Source organism: Sardina pilchardus, chromosome 18, assembly GCF_963854185.1.
Source record: "Sardina pilchardus chromosome 18, fSarPil1.1, whole genome shotgun sequence".
Lineage (NCBI taxonomy): Eukaryota > Metazoa > Chordata > Actinopteri > Clupeiformes > Clupeidae > Sardina > Sardina pilchardus.
This window is the reverse complement of record NC_085011.1, coordinates 10,644,778-10,666,943: the sequence shown is the minus strand read 5'-3', so window position 1 is coordinate 10,666,943 and position 22,166 is coordinate 10,644,778. Positions and strand designations below refer to the sequence as shown.

The 22,166-nt window shown below is 41.1% G+C and overlaps 3 protein-coding genes across 3 annotated transcripts in view; 1 reads left to right on the top strand and 2 right to left on the bottom strand.

The window, feature by feature from the left end:
* plekhh2 (pleckstrin homology domain containing, family H (with MyTH4 domain) member 2) overlaps positions 1–2,406 on the top strand; it is a 38,839-nt gene extending 36,433 nt beyond the window's left edge. Inside the window, exon 29 of the mRNA XM_062519751.1 lies at positions 306–2,406. Coding sequence (XP_062375735.1) covers positions 306–491 — 186 coding nt within the window. The 3' untranslated portion in view covers positions 492–2,406. The remainder of the gene's footprint in view (positions 1–305) is intronic.
* A 2,885-nt stretch (positions 2,407–5,291) lies between these two features.
* Positions 5,292–9,249, bottom strand: LOC134063715 (tumor-associated calcium signal transducer 2-like). Its single transcript, XM_062519393.1, has 10 exons — positions 9,170–9,249; positions 8,858–8,933; positions 8,130–8,231; positions 7,711–7,972; positions 7,360–7,425; positions 7,187–7,250; positions 6,982–7,080; positions 6,452–6,649; positions 6,209–6,253; positions 5,292–5,997 (listed from the first exon to the last, which is right to left on the bottom strand). Exons 2-10 carry the CDS (start codon positions 8,913–8,915, stop codon positions 5,974–5,976), a joined length of 918 nt encoding a protein of 305 aa, XP_062375377.1. The 5' UTR covers positions 8,916–8,933; positions 9,170–9,249; the 3' UTR covers positions 5,292–5,973.
* A 6,086-nt stretch (positions 9,250–15,335) lies between these two features.
* LOC134063714 (tumor-associated calcium signal transducer 2-like) lies at positions 15,336–21,542 on the bottom strand. Its single transcript, XM_062519391.1, has 10 exons — positions 21,486–21,542; positions 21,201–21,276; positions 19,930–20,031; positions 19,486–19,750; positions 19,193–19,258; positions 17,371–17,434; positions 17,157–17,255; positions 16,589–16,792; positions 15,973–16,017; positions 15,336–15,834 (listed from the first exon to the last, which is right to left on the bottom strand). The coding sequence occupies exons 2-10, from the start codon at positions 21,256–21,258 to the stop codon at positions 15,811–15,813; spliced, it is 927 nt and encodes a 308-aa protein (XP_062375375.1). The 5' UTR covers positions 21,259–21,276; positions 21,486–21,542; the 3' UTR covers positions 15,336–15,810.
* Positions 21,543–22,166: the final 624 nt, after the last annotated feature.

Here is a 22,166-nt window from a genome sequence, read left to right as displayed (position 1 = left end):
GACTGAAGGGCATGCAGGTGCTCATATGTGCACTGAGCCCCACCCCTCTCCATGAATCACTATGGAGACTGGAGACTAGACACTCACGGGAAAACACCTCTATCCACGCCCATCCACAGTTTCCAAACACTGAACAAGAGGAGAGACATCCACATGGATCAATAGAGTTCACCCCAAAATGAGGTTGAGATTTATCAGGGTTGCTCAGGGAACGAAATTTCTTTCTATATACCTTGTAAAGACATGTCACATCTTAATTCCAACAAAACTGTTTGTGTGTGTGTGTGTGTGTTTTTGACTGACAGCTCCGGGAGCTCACCCTTCTCATCGCCGCCTACACCAACTGTGCTCACCAGCAGAAATCGGCGGCCCACCATCTGTCTGCTCCTGCGCTCCTCTTGGCCCAGCCTGACCTCAAGAGCCGCGACCTCCGCTCCAGATCCCCACCCACACCTTCCAGCAGGCCCAGCAAAGCCCCCACTCTCCTGTAAGAGCGCCCCCCAGTGTGCAGGAGTGGATGTACATGCTGATGCATAAGGGATTCCTCCATTTAGCTAGCTAGCTAGCTTGCTATCTAGAGTTCACTATCTGGAGACAGCCTGTTGAAATTGTTGTCTAGAGGTAGTTATCAAAGGAATGAACTTTAAGAAGGTTACATGGTACAAGATTACAATCTTTACAAACTTTTCTCTTAGAAACACCTCACACTTTCAAACGCTCCTGTAATCTTAGCCCTTGAAGCTCTGTAATATGTCATCATCGGTACTGTAGCCATTCCAACCCACATGAAGTCCACTGTTTATCATAGTTATCTCCAGACAGAGATATGATGTGTTGTGTTTTGGAGGGCTCTAAGGTGCTTCCATGCCTTTTATGGCTGCGCGTGAGGAGCCTAGACGAGCCAGTTTAAAGTATTTATGGATTTGTTATTACTTTATGCCAAACTTGACTTGTGCCAAAGACTTTCACACACCCACACACTCTCCTGGGAGCGTATTACTTAATGAAGGATTTCCCCTGTCCCGCTGTAACTCCTGAATCTCCTCTCTCTCTCTTTCTCTCTCTGTCTCTCGCTCTCTTCCTCTCTCTCTCTCTCTGTCTCTGTGCTTCACTGTCTCCTCCTCTCTCTCTTGGGTATCCTCGGGTTCAGTGCATATGAAGGAAAGGTAGATGTCCTTTTGTGTCAATCTTTGTTTAATGGACCAAAATGAAAAGAATATTGCCAAATATCAGGGACGTTTCTTGTCCTTATGGGGCTGACTTCAACAACTTTATCAACATCCGCCTTTAAACTACCAAAATAATTTACACAGATTAATAAATATAAGTATGAAATATTGATTATATGTCTTAATGTAAATGTAATTTATTACTTTCCTGATATAGCGCTTACAAATTAAACCTCACTGGTCGGAGTGTAACAGTGAAGTACAGTAGATATCTACCGTGAAGTTTCTATGGGTCAGTAAACTGGCCAGCATTCAAGTAAGGAGGGATTTTAGGAGATAGTTCTCCACTGAAATGAATAGAGTGTGTGAGAGGGTCTGGTTGAGTATATGTGTCTGTGGATTTACAGTATGCGTGGGGTGTGAAGTGTATTTTGGTGTGTGTGTGTGTGTGTGTGTGTGTGTGTGTGTGTGTGTGTGTGTGTATCTGTATCTGTCTCTGTCTGGGTGTCTGTCTGTGTCTGTCCGTCTGTCTGTCTGTCTGTCTGTCTGAACTTTGGTTGAGTGTGTCTGAGTGGTATCCGTATGAAGGTTTTTGTAATTGAAGGCTTGTGTCCTCAGGTAAGATTTGGAAGGGAAAGGTGAATGTGTCAGTAGAAGGTTCAGGATGTATTGCCTCCTCTGAGAAAATAAATGGGATGATGGTGTGTGTGTGTGTGTAGACATCCAAGCGTGATATAAGATGCAAAGGGACAATGAAAACAGTGTTGCTAAGGAAAGACCGAAGATTCACACAGCATGTATGGACAGGTCTGGCTGATTACTGTTTTTTTTTTTATTACATCATCATTGCAACCCCGTTTTTAAAAAAAAAAAAAAAAAAGGGAAAATAAGCCTACGGGAGAATAGAAGGGATTCCAGGAAGTGAAATTAGCCTCATGGGAAGACTATAAGGAAGTGTCAGGTCAGGAAGAAGGGAGTGGTACGTCACCCGCAAACACCAGAATCAATTCATAGCAGTGATGATGTTCTGTATGTGTGTCTATATGATATTCAATGCAGGCATTAGTACTGTCTGTTGAGAGTAATAAAAGTTAATGAAAACCAAACTGGAAGATGTGTAGAAGTATACTGTAGCTGTATTTATTGCACAGCTATGAGTTTTAAATGAAATTTATCTATGAGAGTATGTGGGATTTTCACAAATGTATACATAAAAAATTGAATAAACACCTTGGAAAAGACCATTTTCTGTGTGTGTGTGTGTGCGTGTGTTTGTTTTGTCATCTTGAGGGGACTGACTCAGACACGTTGAATGACCTCCCACGCTCAGGGTGAAACCAGTCATGGTGAAACCATGTGTGTCATATGTTTACAAATACAGCAAGGACCATCTCCTGTCTTCCTGCTCTTACAGCGGTTTCACTGGTTAAAAAATAATCTTCACTGATCTCTCTCCCGCTCTCACTCTCTCTCTCTCAAACACACTCACGGACACATTTTTCTTCCATAATGTTGATGGTATACTTAACTGTAACTCATACCTATTTTACCTCTTTGTATAAATTCACTGTGCATCACATATCAGGCTTGTCATTCTCTGTATGTGCCACACCTAAGATCAGCTTTTATGTAAAACTGCTAAATGTGTCTGGCTCCCAAAGTTGTCGTTAGACCAGTTCTGTGGCGACCAGGAACACCTATAGATGGTCTACCTGTATTTGTGAAACTTTAATACACCTGAGTGTTTTGCATTTTCTGTTGGTTTTCGCGTGTGTCAGCAGTTCAACAGTGGGGGAGATATTTTTGTGTGTGTGTGTGTGTGTGTGTTCATGTGTGACGTAACGCAGCTGACGTGATTCATCCGTTGACCCCACAGTAGAGCAGTCGTGTGCTTAAAAGTCTCCCACAGGTATCGGTGTGAAATTACATCTGCCCAAGGCTCCTCCCCCAAATACCCCATTCCGGCGCATCTCATTGGTGTCTTTGTGTGTAAATCTCCAGGGATCACTATGGAAACGGCCAGGCCCCAAATTCAGGTTATTGGTTAGGATTACTCTCAGCCCAGTGCTGCTTGGGGGAGGGGCATAGTGAAAGCACCCAAACATGTCCGCACTAGCAGAGCCTGGGTGACAATAGTCTTTTCTGTTATGGGAAAGAAGAACAAAAATAATAGGGTGTGGCAGAGGCCGTGATAAGCAATGGGGAATAGTAAATTGTGTTTGGAGAGGAGGGTGGGGTTATTTTGGTGTGCCACCAAGTGCTGTACTGACTTTTCTAAAGCTTCTCTAAAACCCATTTCTGCTTACATACATAATACCAAATGTGTTGCCAAACATGTCACCACAGTTCCTCTGTTTACTGAAATAGCCAATTACTCACAAAACCAACAGAGCAATATCTGAAGCAACTTCTTGTCACAATGCATGGTTAGAGATTTGTAATCACTGATAAAATATGATATTCTTGTATCACTGATACTCTTCTATTTTCCTCTGTGACCTCAGATTTAGTAAACAGCTTCTCTCTCTCTGTCTCTCTCTCTCCAGTGTCACCTTCGGGGTGGCTAATGAATAGGTTGTAGGACAGGGAGTCGCCAGACTGGTTCGGCCGCTTTGAGCCTCTGTGCTATGCTCGTTAAGCTTTAAGCAAGCTGTTTCTGTACACTCTCAGGAGAACTGTTGTTATTCCCACCCCTTTCATTCTCTTTCTATCTCACACACACTTCTGTTTCCTCATGTTATGTATTGTTAGGTGGATTCTCAGTCAGTCTTACTCATAGCAAGGGCGCACAAACCTCTGCTTTGAATATGAGCAATGTTTTGCATCGGAAATAAGCAGTATATCCAATGTTTTGCATAGCATTAAATGCTGTAGTACCAGTGAATCTGACTGTCCCCAACAGCAAACCATTTCAGTCTGATCACAGAGTTCTAGGAGGTATGTGGATATTAATGTTTAGCCACATTCAGGTCAGTTAATATCAAAACTCATGCAAATTCCCCATGCTGAGGTGTCCTGTTTCAACCTGAGTTGAAGCTAAGCCCCATGCCACAGAGGTTTACCACAGGGCCAGCCACACACTTTTGTAAGAGAGCACGAGGATTGGCTGACTATGAGGCCTGTGAATATTCCAGCCAACTCCAAACTGACTGTGTAACTTGTCTATAAAAGACCTTTTATCATTGTTGGTCACCAAGTTATCTCTTAAAACAAATTATCACTCGTTTTAGGGGCTATAATTCCTGATATGAGAAATTATATTGCCCTCATCCAAGTGTTTTATAGCTCGGTATATTGTCCTGTCATAAACTGGTGACCAACATGACACAAAATCTGTACAGCAGACAAGCTAAATGAGTTTTGTCTGTCGTATTGTCTCTGGTGGAATGCAGAACAGGGGCTGATCAACACTGCGTTTAGCAGGCACAATCTGCATGCAAATGTGAAACCACACAACATGCTCTCGGTCCCATCTCCCCCTCCTCCTCCCCCTCTCAATGAAACCTGGGCGGTAGTTTTCCATCACAAAATGGCTCTCACTCTACCGTGTCTACCCTCAGTGGCACCCTTCACGGAAGCAGCTCCACTTGTAATGTGGGGCTGGTTATGGGTGTTTTTGCAGTGAGATCTAAGAATGAAGAATCACCCATTAAGGCACTGGTTTATGACATGACAAAAAACACAGCAGTTAAATGATAAACTCCCAACAGCTAGACAGGGAAATACAGCCTTCAGGTGTGAACACTCAGTAGGGATTTTTTCTCTTATCAGCACGCTGTTGGTGTATAGATAGGCTCCCTGCTGAAGTAGAAATGAGAAGTTGTGAGTTGGCCAAAAACAGAAGCAAATCGGTTACTTCATTGCTTGATCTCCAAGAATGATGGCCGCTTTTACTCTAAACCTTAAAAACTTAAGAAAACTGCTGCAGCGTTTCCTGTAAATGGCAGTGACAACATGCAGAATAATGCACAAGGCTGAAAGTGCTTTTTTTTATTTATTTAAAAAATGAAATCAAGATTCCATAAATGTCATTTCCTCCATACCTCACTTAAAAACATTTAAATAAGCTTATCAGCGTTCAGAACGCAGTGACAAGATAAGATAATACAAAGCACTCCAAAATTGTGTCGACAAATACAATTTATTTAAAAAACAAATAAACACACTGTACAGCACATAGTCTTAAAATTGATCCCCTGAAAAACATCATAATATTTTAAAAAGTGAAGAATTTTTAAATCTACAAAAGGCGAGTCATTTGAGGCGTGGGGTCCCCGAGCGCTGCTTCTTCAGACAGTAAACTCTGTAGGTGGCACACGGGTGTACCGGGCCACAGACAAACGGAGTTCATTCCAGAACATTCCAGTGGATCACTCAGTAGTACCAAGCATTGGAGCTCAACATGCCACTAACAGGAATTTTAAATCAAAACAAGACATTTGAAAACAAGCACCAGGCATCATTTAGGTTAACTGATTGTAGAGTATTATTTTTTAAGGAAACAGCACAGTGCCGATTTGACTGCTTCCAAGCCACTATTTACATCAGAGGAACACAAAAGGTGCTGCTAAATGTCCAAATGAGATTTAAAACTGAATGGACAGTCATGACTCACTCCTATGCTTTTGAGTACTTCGCTTCAACCCATTGTAACAGGCACTGAGCATACAGTAGATTCCCGATTAAAAAAAATGTATTACCATTTATGTAACAAAACAAATACAGCACATCTACATCCCCACAAAATGCACTCCCTCACATTCTCAGAGCCCTATAGTCTTGGTGGAGTCACAAAGCCATCCATTTACATGTTGTCCATCTCTCTGCCCTGAAAACAGACAAAAACATATACATATCATCAGATAAGCCCTTAAGAAAAGGATTACTTCTGGCTGTTATGAGACTAGAACTTGACACATGTTGTGAATTTAAATGGTACACAAATGGGGGGGGGGGGGGGGGGTTCCATTCCATGTTCTAGAGTATGTGTGGCCTGTAGATGGCTGAATATGAGTGGGTGAAGATAGCGTTGGGCTTACCTGGGCTTTGCTGTACCTCTGCTTCTCTCGCCTCCTCATGAAGAACTAAGGAAAGCACAGAGAGAAAGATCGTTAGAGTAGGCTGTGCACCATTATTTGGTGTGTACACTCACAGACACTTAGTATAGAAGTACAAATGCTTTTCATTTCTGATCTCACTTTCTCACTCCAAATTGATCACAATGAGAGTCAATGCTAAGATTTCTACATAAGAGGTTCATGGGTGCGCGCACACACACTTACCAGAGCAAGAAGGCCTGCGATCACAGCCACAATGACCACCACGATGACTGCGATGATGCCCCCAGTCAGATGCCTCATGGTGAATTCGGGTCCCTTCTCATCCACATAGTAGACCACAACTTTCTCCATCTCCAGCTTCTGTCCTGCCACCATGGGCTCAAATTTGTTCTGGTCGTTGAACTGTGGCAGCTCCTTGATCTAAATATCAGAGAGCACAGAGACACAATCAGTGCATGAAGAGACAGGTCCGGCAGTATACAGCAGTACCACCAGAACTAGACATACATGTTGACTTGTAAAAATGCTAATGCTAAATATGCTAAACGCTAATGTGACAAACAGTATTTGGATAAAAGGAACACACAGAGTTTGTGTGCTAATGAATATAAACATCTCCATTTTTTTAAATCAACCAATCAAGACAATACCCCCTTAGAATGTGAGCTACAGATTCTTTAATAAATATGACACACATTAGTCAGTGCCAAATGTGGAATGTGGAAGCGCCATGTGGAATGTAAGGTACTCACATCCTTCTCCATGTACCAGCCAACACGAGTCAGGTCCTCAGTACGGTCCCCGATTTCCTTCTTGACATCCACAACAATCATACGGCCCTCTGGGTCATACTACAAACAAGACAAAAACAGAAAAAGACCAATTAGTATTAGACAGGCTTTTAAATATGAAATAACACAGACTTTGCGTTGGGTCATAAAATGTAGAGGGACTTACGTCAACATCCTTCACAAAGGACTTGGCCAACTTGTAGCGGGCAAGCATGGCATTCTCCATCCCACTAAAAAAAATAGAAAAAGGACATGTCAATATCACTCAGCTGTTAAGTGTCTTTTAGCAAAATGTCAAATAAAATGACAGTTTTAGAAGAAGCCATTTTGGATACGTACGTCTTTATCTCTTCCTTAGTCACATCCTTAGTTAGCGGCTTGTGGACCATCTGCATACGCAACCAGCTGTGGAAAGAACAATTCAGATTATTACCACATGGTTTTAACCAATATGTATTTACCATAGAAGTACACAAGAACTAGTATAACCCCTCAAATCTAGTTCTATATATTAAAATTCATAGAACGCGGTTGATACATAACAGAACAACAAGATATTTTTCTCTCTCAGCTGCCCTAAAATTATTGGGACTTTTTGAATGGAGGGTGACTCCAGGACAAATCTAGCCTTGAGTGAGAGATTGGAGCCAGGCCCAACCCTGCATTGAGCAGGTCCTATGTGACACTTACTAGGTCTCGACCACCTCGTCGCACTTGATGGTCTTGTCGCCCTTGTCGGTTCTGCGCACGCCTGCGCTGTTCACACACCAACACTCCTCTGTGTTGTTGCACTGTCTGGCCTTGAACTGGCCGCCAGCTTCGCAGTCTGGGTCATACACACCATCATTGTCCACGAAGGCAGTCTCAACGGGTTTGCCACCAATAGTACGCGTATCCTTACCAGTCCTGGCCCTCTGCATCTGGGCCTTCATCAGGAAGCATTTGGGGAGCACTAACAAGGGGAAGGGGGGGGGGGTTATATTAATAATTTATTTTTATCCGTTTCTGTCTACTTAGGTAAAGCATCAATTTTATCTTCACATTTGTGATTATTATATATTCATGTGGTTTCAGGGATGTAAGGGATGGCAGAAGAGAAGACAACTTACATTTGGTGCAGTCCACCGTTTGTTTGTTATTGCTGCCAACAAGGAGAGTACATTGGCAAGGAGTGCCATCACAAACAGCCCACTTCGAATTAGGACATGTACCTGTGGTAAAAACACATGTGGACAATCAATCACCGAATCAATGGTTTGAAAGAATAGGTAACTTGATTGTGCTAATAGAAGCAGGTGAGGTCAACCAGGAAAGACCACTAAAGAGTAGGGAGAGAAAATGGATGAAAGGGAGGGGAGGGGAGGCGTAAAGGGCGTTGTTCACTCAATGACGCAAAGTACCTGACTAGCGCACCTGAGCGACATGGCAGGAAAGGGGAATGCTATGCTACATACATTCCAGACAATAGGGCATTTGTTAAATGACACTGCACCTGTTAAGAGTCTACTGCCATGTTTCTTAGATCAACGTTATGGGTGCTCATGATATGGAACCAAGTAATGCGATGCCATGTTTCAGTGAAACTTTTAAGACTAACGCCTAAATTAGAGGTTACAAAGAAATACGCATTCTCCAGCAAGGTTAGAGGAGTCAAATGCAATAGACTTATGTAGGCTACTTTTAAACATTACATATTTTCAACACTATCGAATAGTATACTGCACGATAGGGAAATTCGTCATTTGACCAGTGTTTTCACGCTCAAACATCACGGTTGATCAGACACATCAGTTCTAAACATGCAGGATTTTTTTTTTTTAAATTTTGAAGCACTTACATTGTGAGAGGGCTCCAACGGCGAATGTCACCAGGGCGAGTGCAATCAATAGCTTCATCTTGGGAAATCACTAGTTCTGTAAATCAGCAATGAACACAGACAAAAAAGTAAGTCTTCTAAACCAAACCCAGTTATGAACAAAGCAACTTGATGGCGCTGTATCCTTCTTCCTGAAGGCGCGGTCTTCTCAAAAAACTATACAATTGCACTCCAAATAACCCAACAATGAAATGAAAATACAAGAAATGTAGAATAATCCAAGCAAGTGTGTAAATCCACAAATGTTTCGGAGTGCTGTACAACGCTGATTACCTCTTTTGAAAATAGGTTACTTCTCAAGTCAGAACACTTGTGAAGACTGATACCGACTGTGCTTCGTTTATGAATAGTCTACCTGCAGTTTCGACGTGATGACGTCGGCCAGGATTTGGGGAGGCGTGGCTTTACCCCTCTCTGGCTTTACCTCAGGCGCACCTTGTTTCCGCCTATAACCATATTTAGAACAGTGCTTTTCCAGTAGTGATGAGTTCCGTGAGATTCTTTTAGGGTGATGTAAATTGTGCAGTTTCTGTAACAACTAGATGCACCGCATAGCGGTACACAATATGACCGCCGCTCAGTTCTGCACATTCTCTCCAAAACGAATTACGCTCGTCAACTTTCCTGTATGGCTGGGATTATACTTGCTGTTAGACCAACCGTAAGCATATGCGCCCGTGTGCGACCTGCTGTGTCCGGTGTACAGACTCGCTGCAGCATTACGCACCCTACTGGAGGTCTTCACTAGGGGGAGAATAGTAACATCAGATGTGGATGTGGCCATGTGCCATTGTTTACTCTCATGATTGCCCCCAGCTTCGATGTCGATAATGCATCTTGCAGTCACCTTTTTTTGTAGTGATCGCCCCCTACTTTCTTATCAGTATTGTATCTCGCGGACGCGTCATGTTCGCTTGCGACGACGTGCACGACTGACGCACCAAACGACCGCAAAATACGCGAGGCAGTCATGATACGAACACGAACGCGTTGTCTGCAGCAAGTCTAAACCTGCCTTATCTCCGATTTGTGCAATATACTGTATGTATATCTTGCAGCTCATGTGTATATGAGTGTGCATGTGTGAGTTTGCTTGTATAAAGATGTGTGTGTGTCTGTCTGTGTGTGTGAATGTGCATGTGTGCGCATGTGTGTGTGTGTGTGTGTGTGTGGAATCCATGGAAGTGTGTGCGTGTGAATCTGTTGATGTGTGTGTGCGAACTTAGTTACTTTTTAAACTGAGCCCCCTGCCGGCTCAACATAAAAATGCCAATCGGTTTTGCCAATAGCCTACTCACTATATTGGAATTTAACAGTTACGCCATTTTAACAGTAACGTCAGAACGTATAGAAGACATCACAACCTGCAAAAAGTAATTTCAGGGAGGTATCTAAAAAATACTTTAACCTACTGAGATACTGAAATACAGATGAATAGCCTATGTTTGTTCAATAATGTCTAGTCAGTATACCAAATAAGAGAGGCCTATAGATAGAAACTGTGGTAATAAAATATGAAGATTTTGGTAGTTTGGGCTTTTCGTGTATCCTTCTACTGTAGCCATTTAGCCATCTACTATAGGCCTGAATTATATGCCAATGAAATTACACTTGGTAAACTCACCTCAATAAATATTTTGCAATCATTTAATGGGCAATGCTAAAGTTACTGTTACAAACCAGCGGCAGAGTTGGCGGTCCAACGGCGGTAACCACCAGTGGCCCGCTGGAGTTTTGCTCATCAGTTCTCTGGCTGTCCACCGGCGGCTCAGAAGCGGCTCCAGATAAAGGGCCACCCTTTTGCCGCTTACTACCCACCAGCTTCTAATTGGCCTTATTTATGGCCATAATAATGAAAATGATGCACTAAAATAGCAATAATACATTATAACACTTTCCATTTGCCCTCAATCAGAACAATTTACAATTATTTACAGGACTTACCAAAGTTACCAAATTTACTAAGGTGAAGACAGTGCCTGCTGATGAGAAACCTATAAATGTATTCTGTAATTTAATAATCCAATATAAAAACATTTATCCTCAGCAACTATCACACAGACTCACCACACATAGTATTAGGTTCAATACATTTTGTTTATTTATTTATTTTACTTGCTTTTGTTTATTTATTTTACATGCTCATTTACATGCTTTATTTATTGTACATGCTTAAACAATTTATTAAAATTATTTTTAATAATGATATATGTAACACACTCTTCAGATGTAAGGAAAGTAAAGATGCAAAGAAGTTGTGACAGACATTCATGGCTTGTTTCTCCCTTGATATTGGTGCCAGATTAATGAAAATGCAGTTCTACCTTGCTGGGGTGTTACTGGCAGCGTTGTGAGCGAATTTGACAGAGGTGTAGGTCTGATTGGTAAACTCTGTTGAACAGATTAGAAATGAAAAGGCGTATTTAGTGAGATGATTACTGCAATGGCAGGGTTCATACAAAAAAATTGAGCTGAATTTACTACCTTTTCACTACCATCAACATGTTTTCTACTACAAAAGCAAAAGGTGAAGAGTAATGTAATGCAATACCTTTCTGAAACACAATAACACATTTAAGAACAACGGGGATTTAACAATGGACAAAGCTACTGGCATTTGAACAGGGGTGTGTAGGCTGTCAATAGGCACTGTATTTACCGGCATGGCTGGAGTTGATGAAGCTTGCTGGGTGGTGGTGCTGGCAAAGGTGTAGTGGTCTGACTGGCAAACTCTGTTGAACAGATTGGATATGAAAAGACGTGTTTAGTGAGATGATTACTGATGGTATGACACCTGGCACGCTAACTAGCGCCTAAAGTACAAACACTTCTAAAGGATATTTCCACTTAATTTTCAGACAAACCAAGCAAGGGACCACATGTACAGACTCTATAAATACTAACCATGATGTCAGTTTTTTATTCAAATAACTTGAAAGAGATCGTCAGGTATAAATGCACCATGCTAGTGGCCAGTTCATTCATTCACATGCTGTTACATGCTAACTGGCGCCTAGAGTACAAACACTACTAAAGGATATTTCCACTTAATTTTCAGACAAACCAAGCTAGGGACCACATGTACAGACTCTATAAATACTAACCATGAGGTCCGTTTTTTATTTAAATTACTTGAAAGAGATCGTCAGGTATAAATGCACCATGCCAGTTCATTAATTCAGATGCTGTTACATGCTAACTAGCGCCTAAAGTAAACACTTCTAAAGGATATTTCCACTTAATTTTCGGGCAAACCAAGCTAGGGACCACATGTACAGACTCTATAAATACATTTTGGAAACAGGTGTTGGCTAGAATTACGCTTTACATACAGTTTTTAAAATGAAAATAGTAGAGATATAGAGAAGAGATGTTTTACTTACCTAGTCCTAAGCCTGCTACTGGTGGTTTGAGTAGGCTACTGACATTGTAGGCTATTCGCATCTGCTTGGATGAGTTTCTAAACGTAAAGACATTTAACAACTTCTTTATCAGTCAGACGGTTACACAGTTACGTGCAAGAACAACAAGTCACGTAAGAGATGAAATCGTTTAGCTTACTGCAACATGAGAAATCAAGTAGTGTGAAACTAGCGACAGTAAAGAAAATTCCAATATGGCCGCCATTCGGAACTGAGAAATCACAACTCGTTTTTCTTCGTTTGTCTTCTTCTCTCTGATCCGATCTATCATTCACTGAGCAGCGCCAGCGCCACACACCAGTGGCAGCAGGCTGCAGTGTTTGAACGTGGTTGCATTAGTTCTGCTTTTGACGTTCTCATATAAAATCGTAATAAATACATAATTGTTTTATTTGGTAAGCACAGGGTAGCCACGGGGGTGCCAGTGACACAGCTACATGGGGCCATGGGGCCATTCTAGGCTTCAGTGTAGAGCAGCCACGTTGAGGGACCATTCACTAAATGCACACATAAATACATTTATTATAGCCCCCCATGGATGAAAGTCCACAAAACTTGGCATACTCCCAGAGGGTGTCAGGTTAATCATACACATGAAATGTGGTGCAGTTCATAGCATCTCATCTGAAGATAGGGGCAATTAAAGCAATATTACATTACATTTTCAATTTTTACCATGGGGGTGCAATTCACAAATGACTGGTTATAAGCTAAGTTGATCCGAGCTCTTGAGACCAACATACCATAAAAAATGTGTCATCCTCGGTGCCACGGTTCAGGTAGTTATGTAGGAAAAACTGCAATTTTTGGGCTTCGGGCGGGGCCAGCGCGGGGGGGGAGTGACCCCCGGGGACGAAACAAAATTTTTCCGTAAAAGTCTACTGGGGCTACATGCCCACCAAGTTTCATGTGCCCCGGTGTTACGGTGTCCCGGGAATCGTTGACCAAAAATTCAGAACCGATGACGGAAAAAAAAAAAAAAAAAAAAAAAAAACTTTGACAACAACTATATGACCGCTTCGCTAGCTATGCTAGCGGCGGTCATAATTATACACTCATATCACAGCCTTAAATGCCTCTTTGAAACTAGTATAAACAAAACAATCATGTTACAGCTTTCAGATCTATCACAAGTCTCGTCCAAATGTGATGGAGCTTTGTTTTTATCTGAGGTAAGATATTGTGGAATGTCAATGAAATCTTGCTGGACAAGTTAGGACAGAAACCCGTTTCTACATAATGATCACTTCTGATGTGTGACAGTGTCGTTACGCTTAGAACACATTTCAAAGCATGTTCAGGTGTCGTGTGTCACCCCTGTGAGAAAAGTTACCTGTTTAGTCACATGGAGGGTGTAAGCGCTGTTGGTCACTCTTGGCATATATCACTGAGTGTTTACTTATTCGGGTGATACTCATCATTTCATGTTCTGTTTTGACCAAAACACCCTCTCTCTCTCTGCTGTATCGCTGAACATTGCCCAGTTCACACAAATATTCACACTCACTTACACACCCACACACACACACACACACACACACACACACACACACACACACACACACACACACACACACACACACACACACAAACCAAGACTTGGCCATAATACACAACAAAATCAAATAAAATACCGGATTAGGTCAATAGTGAAACTGTAAATAATTAGGATGGCATTGCAACATCATAACGCACAACTCTCTCTGAAATATCTCAGGTGTATACATTATGATTATAAAAACATCTCTCATAACCTGACAGGGCAAGGAATATACATCATGATGTGTTATTGTGAGAAAAGCCATCTTTTAATAGATATCTTTTAATTAGAGAAGTAAAGAGCAAAATCACCAAGTTAAAATTACAGTTGCTTTTTAGACAATGCTAGCAGATAGGTTTTGGCAATAGTTTACCGTGCAGGTAACATCAATTAGGGCAAGTATATACTGTAGGCCAACACTGAACCTCAGAGGTGGGAAAGCCAAATATACAGTCACAACTGTCAGTAAAACCAAAGTCTGTGGTTAAAGGAGACCAATGAGCCAGTGAGCAGTGGTAGCAGGCATCAGTAAGAATGGAGTGAAATGAAGAATCATCATCATGTATTAAGAAACCTGATTTGTTACATGACAAAAACACAGCAGTTATCACACAGTCCACAGCTAGACAGGGAAATACAGCCTTCAGTGTCAACACTTTTTTTTTTTTTAATCACCGCTCTGTTAGTGTACAGTGCCTATAGAAAGTCATCATACCCCTTTGAAATAGTTACTTTTTTGTCTCACTGCCTAAAATCAAAACCCATTCAAGCAAACAACAAAAAATCCTGTATATATTTAGTGGGGAGCATGTGTATTTGAACCCATGCAAAAGTTGACTAAAAAGAGGAATATAAAATCATCTTTTGACAATTGATCTTAATGCCTTAATGCCATGAATTTTTTTTTTGTGAAAATCAAACCACTAAGGACACCAATTTGTGATTGTAGAATCTAGCGTAAATAAACAAATGTTCTTCCTTAAATACAGGGGGCTTAAGTATTTGACCCCTGTAAATTCCCATAGGAGCAGGAAGATTTTTTAATATGGAAGAACATTTATTTATTTACGATACATTCCTCAATCACAAAGAAAATTGGTGTCCTTAACAGTTTGAATTTTCCTAATTGTTTGAATTAAGGCATTAACATCAATTGTCAAATGATGATTTTATATTCCTCTTTTTAGTCAACTTTAGCATGAAGTCTTGAAGTCTACATGGAATCAAGATTCCATCAATGTAATTGCCTCCATACCTAAATTAAAACAAACATTCAAATACGCTTGAAAAAAGGAAATCCAAGGCACTCTTCTTTCAAAAATTAAAAAGCCTTTATTTTTAGCTGGCTATTTTATTATGAATAGTTAAAAACAGGGAGAAGCAACCCAATGCGTAGCAGCATAGACAGCCTTCTTCAGGGTGTGACTTATCAGCTTTAAGAATGCAGTGACAAAAGATAACACAAAGTACTCCAAAATTGTGTCGACAAGAACAATTTATTTAAAAAAAACAAAACAAATAAATACACTGTACAGCACATGGTTTTAAAATGTATACCATGAAAAACATCATAGTATTAAAAAGTGAAGAATTTTTAAATCTACAAAAGGCGAGTCATTTGAGGCGTGGGGTCCCAGAGCTCTGGTTCTTCAGACAGTAGTGGTGTACTGTATGTAGGGGTTGAAGGGTTAAGGGGCAGTGTGTGTGGGGGAAGTGTGCATTTGTGCTAAATGAGGTTTAAAACTGCATGGACAGTCATGACTCACTCGTATCCTTTTGAGTACTTAGCTTCAACCCATTGTAACAGGCACTGAGCATATATGCCCGATTTAAAAAAAAAACAGACCATTTTTGTAACAAAACAAATACAGCACATCTACATCCCCACAAAATGCACTCCCTCACATTCTCAGAGAGCCCTATAGTCTTGGCGGAGACACAAAGCCATCCATTTACATGTTGTCCATCTCTCTGCCCTGAAAACAGACAAACAAAAACTGTACACAAAAGGGGGAGAAAAGGATTCCAGTAATGTTCTAGACTAGAGTATGTGTGGCCTATGTGTGGCCTGGGGATAGCTGAATATGAGTGGGTGAAGAGAGTGTTGGGCTTACCTGGGCTTTGCTGTACCTCTGCTGCTGTTGCCTCCTTATGAAGAACTAGGGAAAGCACAGAGAGAAAGACTGTTAGGCGGGGATCACACTAGCCAGCGGCAAGCGGCAGGTTTCCTATTTGTTCTCTATGGTTCGGCAGCGTTACGGTGGCAATGCTGGCGTAACGCTAGCGGTGAGCAAACTGTGAGTTGAACTTGGTTCAACTTTGAAGCGCAACGCTCGGCTCGTCACAATCAGTTTTGGAATGTTTAGGTATTTTAACCAATCAGATTCGTCTAAGGACGTAGCAACAAAGATTGAACTTAGGAACGAGATAAAATGTTTAGATTTATTATTATGGTCTGAGCGTTGCGTTACGCTTGCCGCTGCCGCTTGCTGCTGACTAATGTGATCCCCGCCTTAGAGTAGGCTGTACACCAGACATAATTTGGTGTGTGTACACACACACACACACACACACACTTACTATGCAAATACAAATGCTTTTCATTTCTGATCTCACTTTCTCACTCCAAATTGATCACAATGATGGTCAATGGAAAGATTTCAACATAAGAAGTTCATGGGTGCACAGTCACACACACACACACACACACACACACACACACACACTTACCAGAGCAAGAAGGCCTGCAATCACAGCCACAATGACCACCACGATGACTGCGATGATGCCCCCAGTCAGGTGCTTCATGGTGAATTCGGGTCCCTTCTCATCCACATAGTAGACCACAACTTTCTCCTTCTCCATCTCCATCTTCTGTCCTGCCACCATGGCCTCAAATGGGCTCTGGTCGACAAACTGTGGCTTCTCCTTGATCTAAATGTGAGAGAGAGAGAGAGAGAGAGAGAGAGAGAGAGAGCACAGACACGCATCAGTATATGAAGAGACAGGTCTGACAGTCTACAGCAGTACCACCAGAACTAGACATACATTTCGACTTGTCAAAGTGTATGCTAATGTAACAAACATATAGGGATTCAGATAAAAGGAATGCACTGTTTCAGTATGGTACTTAATATACAGTAGTACATATTTCCATTTTTTAACCAACCTAACCATGATAATATCCCCCTTAGAAAAGGCAATGTGAGCTACAGATTCTTTAATAGATATGACACACTCAGTCACAGTGCCAAAACTAGTAACATATGGAAGGCCATGTGGAATGTAAGGTACTCACATCCTTCTCCATGTACCAGCCAACACGAGTCAGATCCTCTTTACGGTCCCCAATGTCCTTCTTGACATCCACAACAATCATACGGCCCTCTGGGTCATACTACAAACAAGACCAAAACAGAAAAAGACCAATTAGTATTAGACAGGCTTTTAAATACGAACTCACTAACATACACTTTGCTTTCTCATCATAAAATCCATGTAGAGGGACTTACGTCAACATCCTTCACAAAAGACTTGGCCAACTTGTAGCGGGCAAGCATGGCGTTCTCCATCGCACTATATATACAGTGCCTATAGAAAGTCATCATACCCTTTTGAAATAGTTACTCTTTTTGTCTTACAGCCTGAAATCAAAACCCATTTTTAAAAAAATCTTTTCCAGTTTTATTTACAAATTTAGCTGTACAACATCAAAATAATGAAAAAAAAGTCAACAGTTCTGAAAATTAATAAAAAATTAAAAACTAGAATAACAGGGTTGGAAAAGTCATCATACCCCTGACTTAATACTTTGTAAAGCTTCCTTTTGCTTTCATTACAGCCATCAATCTGTTTGGAAATGTCTCTATTATAGCTTTGCACACCTAGATAGGGGAATATTTGCCCAATTTTCCGTGCAGAAATGCTAAAATGTAGTCAAATTCTGTAGGGAATGGCGATGGACTGCTCTCTTCAAGTCAAACCACAGATTTTCTATAGGATTTAAGTCAGGGCTCTGACTTTGCCACTCAAGGATATTCACCATCCTATCCTTAAGCCACTGCTTTGTTCTTTTGGCAGTATGTTTTGGATCATTGTCGTGTTGGAAGGCGAATGACCTGCCCATCTTCAGCTGTCTAGGAGAGGGACGCAGGTTTTCCTTAAGAATGTGGGTGTACTTGGCAGCATCCATCTTCCCTTTTATCCTGACCAATTGCCCAGTCCCCGCTGAAGAGAAACATCCCCACAACATAATGTTGCCCCCACCATGCTTCACACTAGGTATGGTGTGTTTTGGGTGGTGTACTGTGTTGGTTTTCGCCAAACATTGCGCTTGGAGTTCAGTGCAAAAACACATCTGGAATATTCTGCTACCATGTGGAAAAAGCTTTTATGGTCAGATGAGACTAAGATCGAACTTTTTGGAGACTAAGATTGAAGTTTTTGGACTGAGCTCCAGGCGCTAACCAAACACAGTATACACACCCAAACACACCCAAAACACACCATACCTACTGTGACGCATGGCGGGGGCAACATTATGTTTTGGGGATGTTTCTCTTCAGCGGGGACTGGGCAATTGGTCAGGATAGAAGGGAAAATGGATGCTGCCAAGTACACCCACATTCTTGAGGAAAACCTGCGTCCCTCTCCTAGACAGCTGAGGATGGGGAGGTCATTCGCCTTCCAACACGACAATAATCCTAAACATACTGCCAAAAGAACAAAGCAGTGGCTTAAGGATAGGATGGTGAATATCCTTGAGTGGCAAAATCAGAGCCCTGACTTAAATCCTATAGAAAATCTGTGGATTGACTTGAAGAGAGCAGTCCATCGCCATTCCCTACAGAATTTGACTAAATTTTAACATTTCCGCACAAAAAATTGGGCAAATATTCCCCTATCTAGGTGTGCAAAGCTATAATAGAGACATATCCAAACAGATTGATGGCTGTAATGAAAGCAAAAGGAAGCTTTACAAAGTATTAAGTCAGGGGTATGATGACTTTTCCAACCCTGTTATTCTAGTTTTTAATTTTTTATTAATTTTCAGAACTGTTGACTTTTTTTTCATTATTTTGATGTTGTACAGCTAAATTTGTGAATAAAACTGAAAAAGATTGTTTTTAAAATAGGATTTGATTTCAGGCTGTAAGACAAAAAAAAGTAACTATTTCAAAAGGGTATGATGACTTTCTATAGGCACTGTATATATATATAAAAACAAAACAGAAAAAGGACATGTCAATTTCACTCAGCTGTTAGTGTCTTTTAGCAAAATGGCAAATGAAATGTGACAGCAGGGATTTAGAAGAAGCCATTTTGGATATGTACGTCTTTATCTCTTCCTTAGTCACTGCCTTAGTTAGCGGCTTGTGGATCATCTGCATACGCAACCAGCTGTTGAGAGAATCATTAGAGATTACAAGGTTTTAACCAATATGTATTCTTCACAATATTCACAATAACTAGTATAACCCCTCAATCTAGTTCTATATATTCAAATATATAAAATCTCCATTTTCTTCTTCCAACTTTGTGAATGGAGGGTGACAAGCCTTGAGTGAGAGAGAGAGAAAACAAGCCAGCCCCAACCCTGCATTGAGCAGGCCCTGTGTGAAACTTACTAGGTCTCGACCACCTCGTCGCACTTGATGGTCTTGTCGCCCTTGTCGGTTCTGCGCACGCCTGCGCTGTTCACACACCAACACTCCTCTGTGTTGTTGCACTGTCTGGCCTTGAACTTGCCGTCAGCTTCGCAGTCTGGGTCATACACGCCATCATTGTCCACGATGGCAGTCTCATTGGGTTTGCCACCAATAGGAGCGCGCGCATCATTACCCATCCTGGCCCTCCGCATCTGGGCCTTCATCAGGAAGCATTTGGGGAGCACTAAGGGGGGATAAATAAATATAAATAAGTATAAATATTAATTTGATAATTTATTTTTACCTATTTCTGTCTACCTAGGTAAAACATACATTTTATCTTCACATTGTGATTATTGTGTGATTAAGTGAGTTGCAGGGATGTAAGGGATGAAAGGGATGGCAGAGCAGAGGACAACTTACATTTGGTGCAGTCCACAACTTGTTTGTCATTGCTGCCAACAAGGAGAGTACATTGGCAAGGAGTGCCATCACAAACAGCCCACTTCGAATTAGGACATGTACCTGTAGTAAAAAACACATGTGGACAATCAATCACCGAATCAGTGGTTTGAAAGAATAGGTCACGTGATTGTGCTAATAGAAGCTGGTCAGAAAGACCACTAAGAGTAGGGAGAGAAAATGGATGAAAGGGAGGCGTAAAGGGCGTTGTTCACTCAATGACGCAAAGTACCTGACTAGCGCACCTGAATGACATGGCAGGAAAGGGGAATGCTATGCTACATACAGTATATGCCAAGGATTCTAACAGTGCCTTTCAATGTTGGAGCAGTGGCAATATCTCAAAAGTCCTAGGGGCTATTCAACTATTGGCCTGTGGGGCGAATGTGGCGGGTTGGATTTTACTTGCAGGCTGCCTTCAAGTCTAGCCTCCATGACTAAGATGAAATCAATAAAATAATAATAAAAAAACCCAGCAGTGATTGGCTGCAAAAAGGAACAATGCTTCTCACACTGGGCTGTCATAACATACAGAGGAATTGACCAGTGGCAGCAGTTAACGTTTCACTGTTGTTTATTTACCAAATATGAAACATGACAGGGGCATTAAAATGGATACTGTTTCAGTGATTTATTGAAAAAATATGAGATATGACAGAAGTTGGGTGTGAATGTTATATATTCCATCCCCTAACAGCCTGTTGTTTTATTTGTTTATTTGACAAATAATCTATATGGACCTACCATAGTTGTTGTCATAGTTACTCATGAGTTCATCATGTTTGTGGCCCCTCAACTAAAGTGGTGAAAAATGACATGTGTTTAGAGAAAGAGTTTAAGAAAGTGTGTTTAGAGAGTTTGTACAAATTAAGCCCAACAGTCATAGTAACTAATGCTTAGTTAATCTCCTAATAATTCAGGAAGGTTTACATGCATGAATTCATTATGATTCATGTACAGAAAAATAAATCATCATGATCATGCTTAATAAACCATAGTTCATAATGATGTAGCCACCATACTTAATGCTTTAGTTGATGTGTTGTTAATGCATGAGGTCATGAATGATATATGGTGAACTCATGTCAATTCCTGATGATTCATGATATATTAAGGCATGAGGTAATGCACAAATTAATCATGAATTCATGTATTAATTCATGATGATTCATGTACCCTTACCGTAAAGTGTTACCAATAATTTTTACACTAAGAATTTTTGAAGCACTTACATTGTGAGAAGGCTCCAACAGCGAGTAACACCAGAGTGAGTGCAATCAGTAGCTTCATCTTTGGAAATCACTAGTTCTGTAAATCAGCAATGAACACAGACAAAAAAGTAAGTCCTCTAAACCAAGCCCAGTAAGAGCAAAGCAATTTGATGGTGCTGTATCCTTCCTGAAGACACAGTCCTCTCAAAAAACCCGACAATGAAATGAAAAAACAAGTAATGTAGAATAATCCAAGCAAGTGTCTAAATCCACAAATGTTTCGGAATGCTGTAAAATGGTGATTACCTCTTTTGAAAATAAAGCCACTTTTCAAGTCAGATCACTTGTGAAGACTGATACTGACTAAGCTTTGCTTATGAATTAGTCGACCTGCAGTTTCGACGTGATGATATTGGCCAGGATTTGGGGAGGTGTGGCTTTACCTCAGGCGCACCTTGTTTCCGCATATAAGCATATTTAGAACAGTGCTTTTCCGGTAGTGATTGGTTCCGTTAGATTCTTTTAGGGTGATGTAAATTGTCAAAAGTGTACAGTTTCTGCAACCTGGTGTCTGTAACAATTATACAGTCATATCACAGCCTTAGATGTCTCTTTGAAGCTAGTATAAACTAAACAATCGTGTTACTGCTTTCAGATCTATCACAAGCCTCGTCCAAATGTGATGGATTAGTTTTAAGATATTGTGGAATGTGAATGAAATCCTGCTGGACAAGTTACGGTAGGACAGAAACCCGTTTCTGAATCATGATCACTTCTGATGTGTGACAGTGTTGTTACGCCTAGAACACATTTCAAAGCATGTTCAGGTGTCGTGGGTCACCCCTGTGAGAAAAGTGACCACCTGTTTTGTCACATGGAAGGTGTAAGGTTGGGTTGTATTGAAATTGCACTCCGTTACATATTTCAGATGTACGGGGAAGGACCCCCACCTGTCAAGGACCGTGGATAGGCTTTAAGACACCCTGG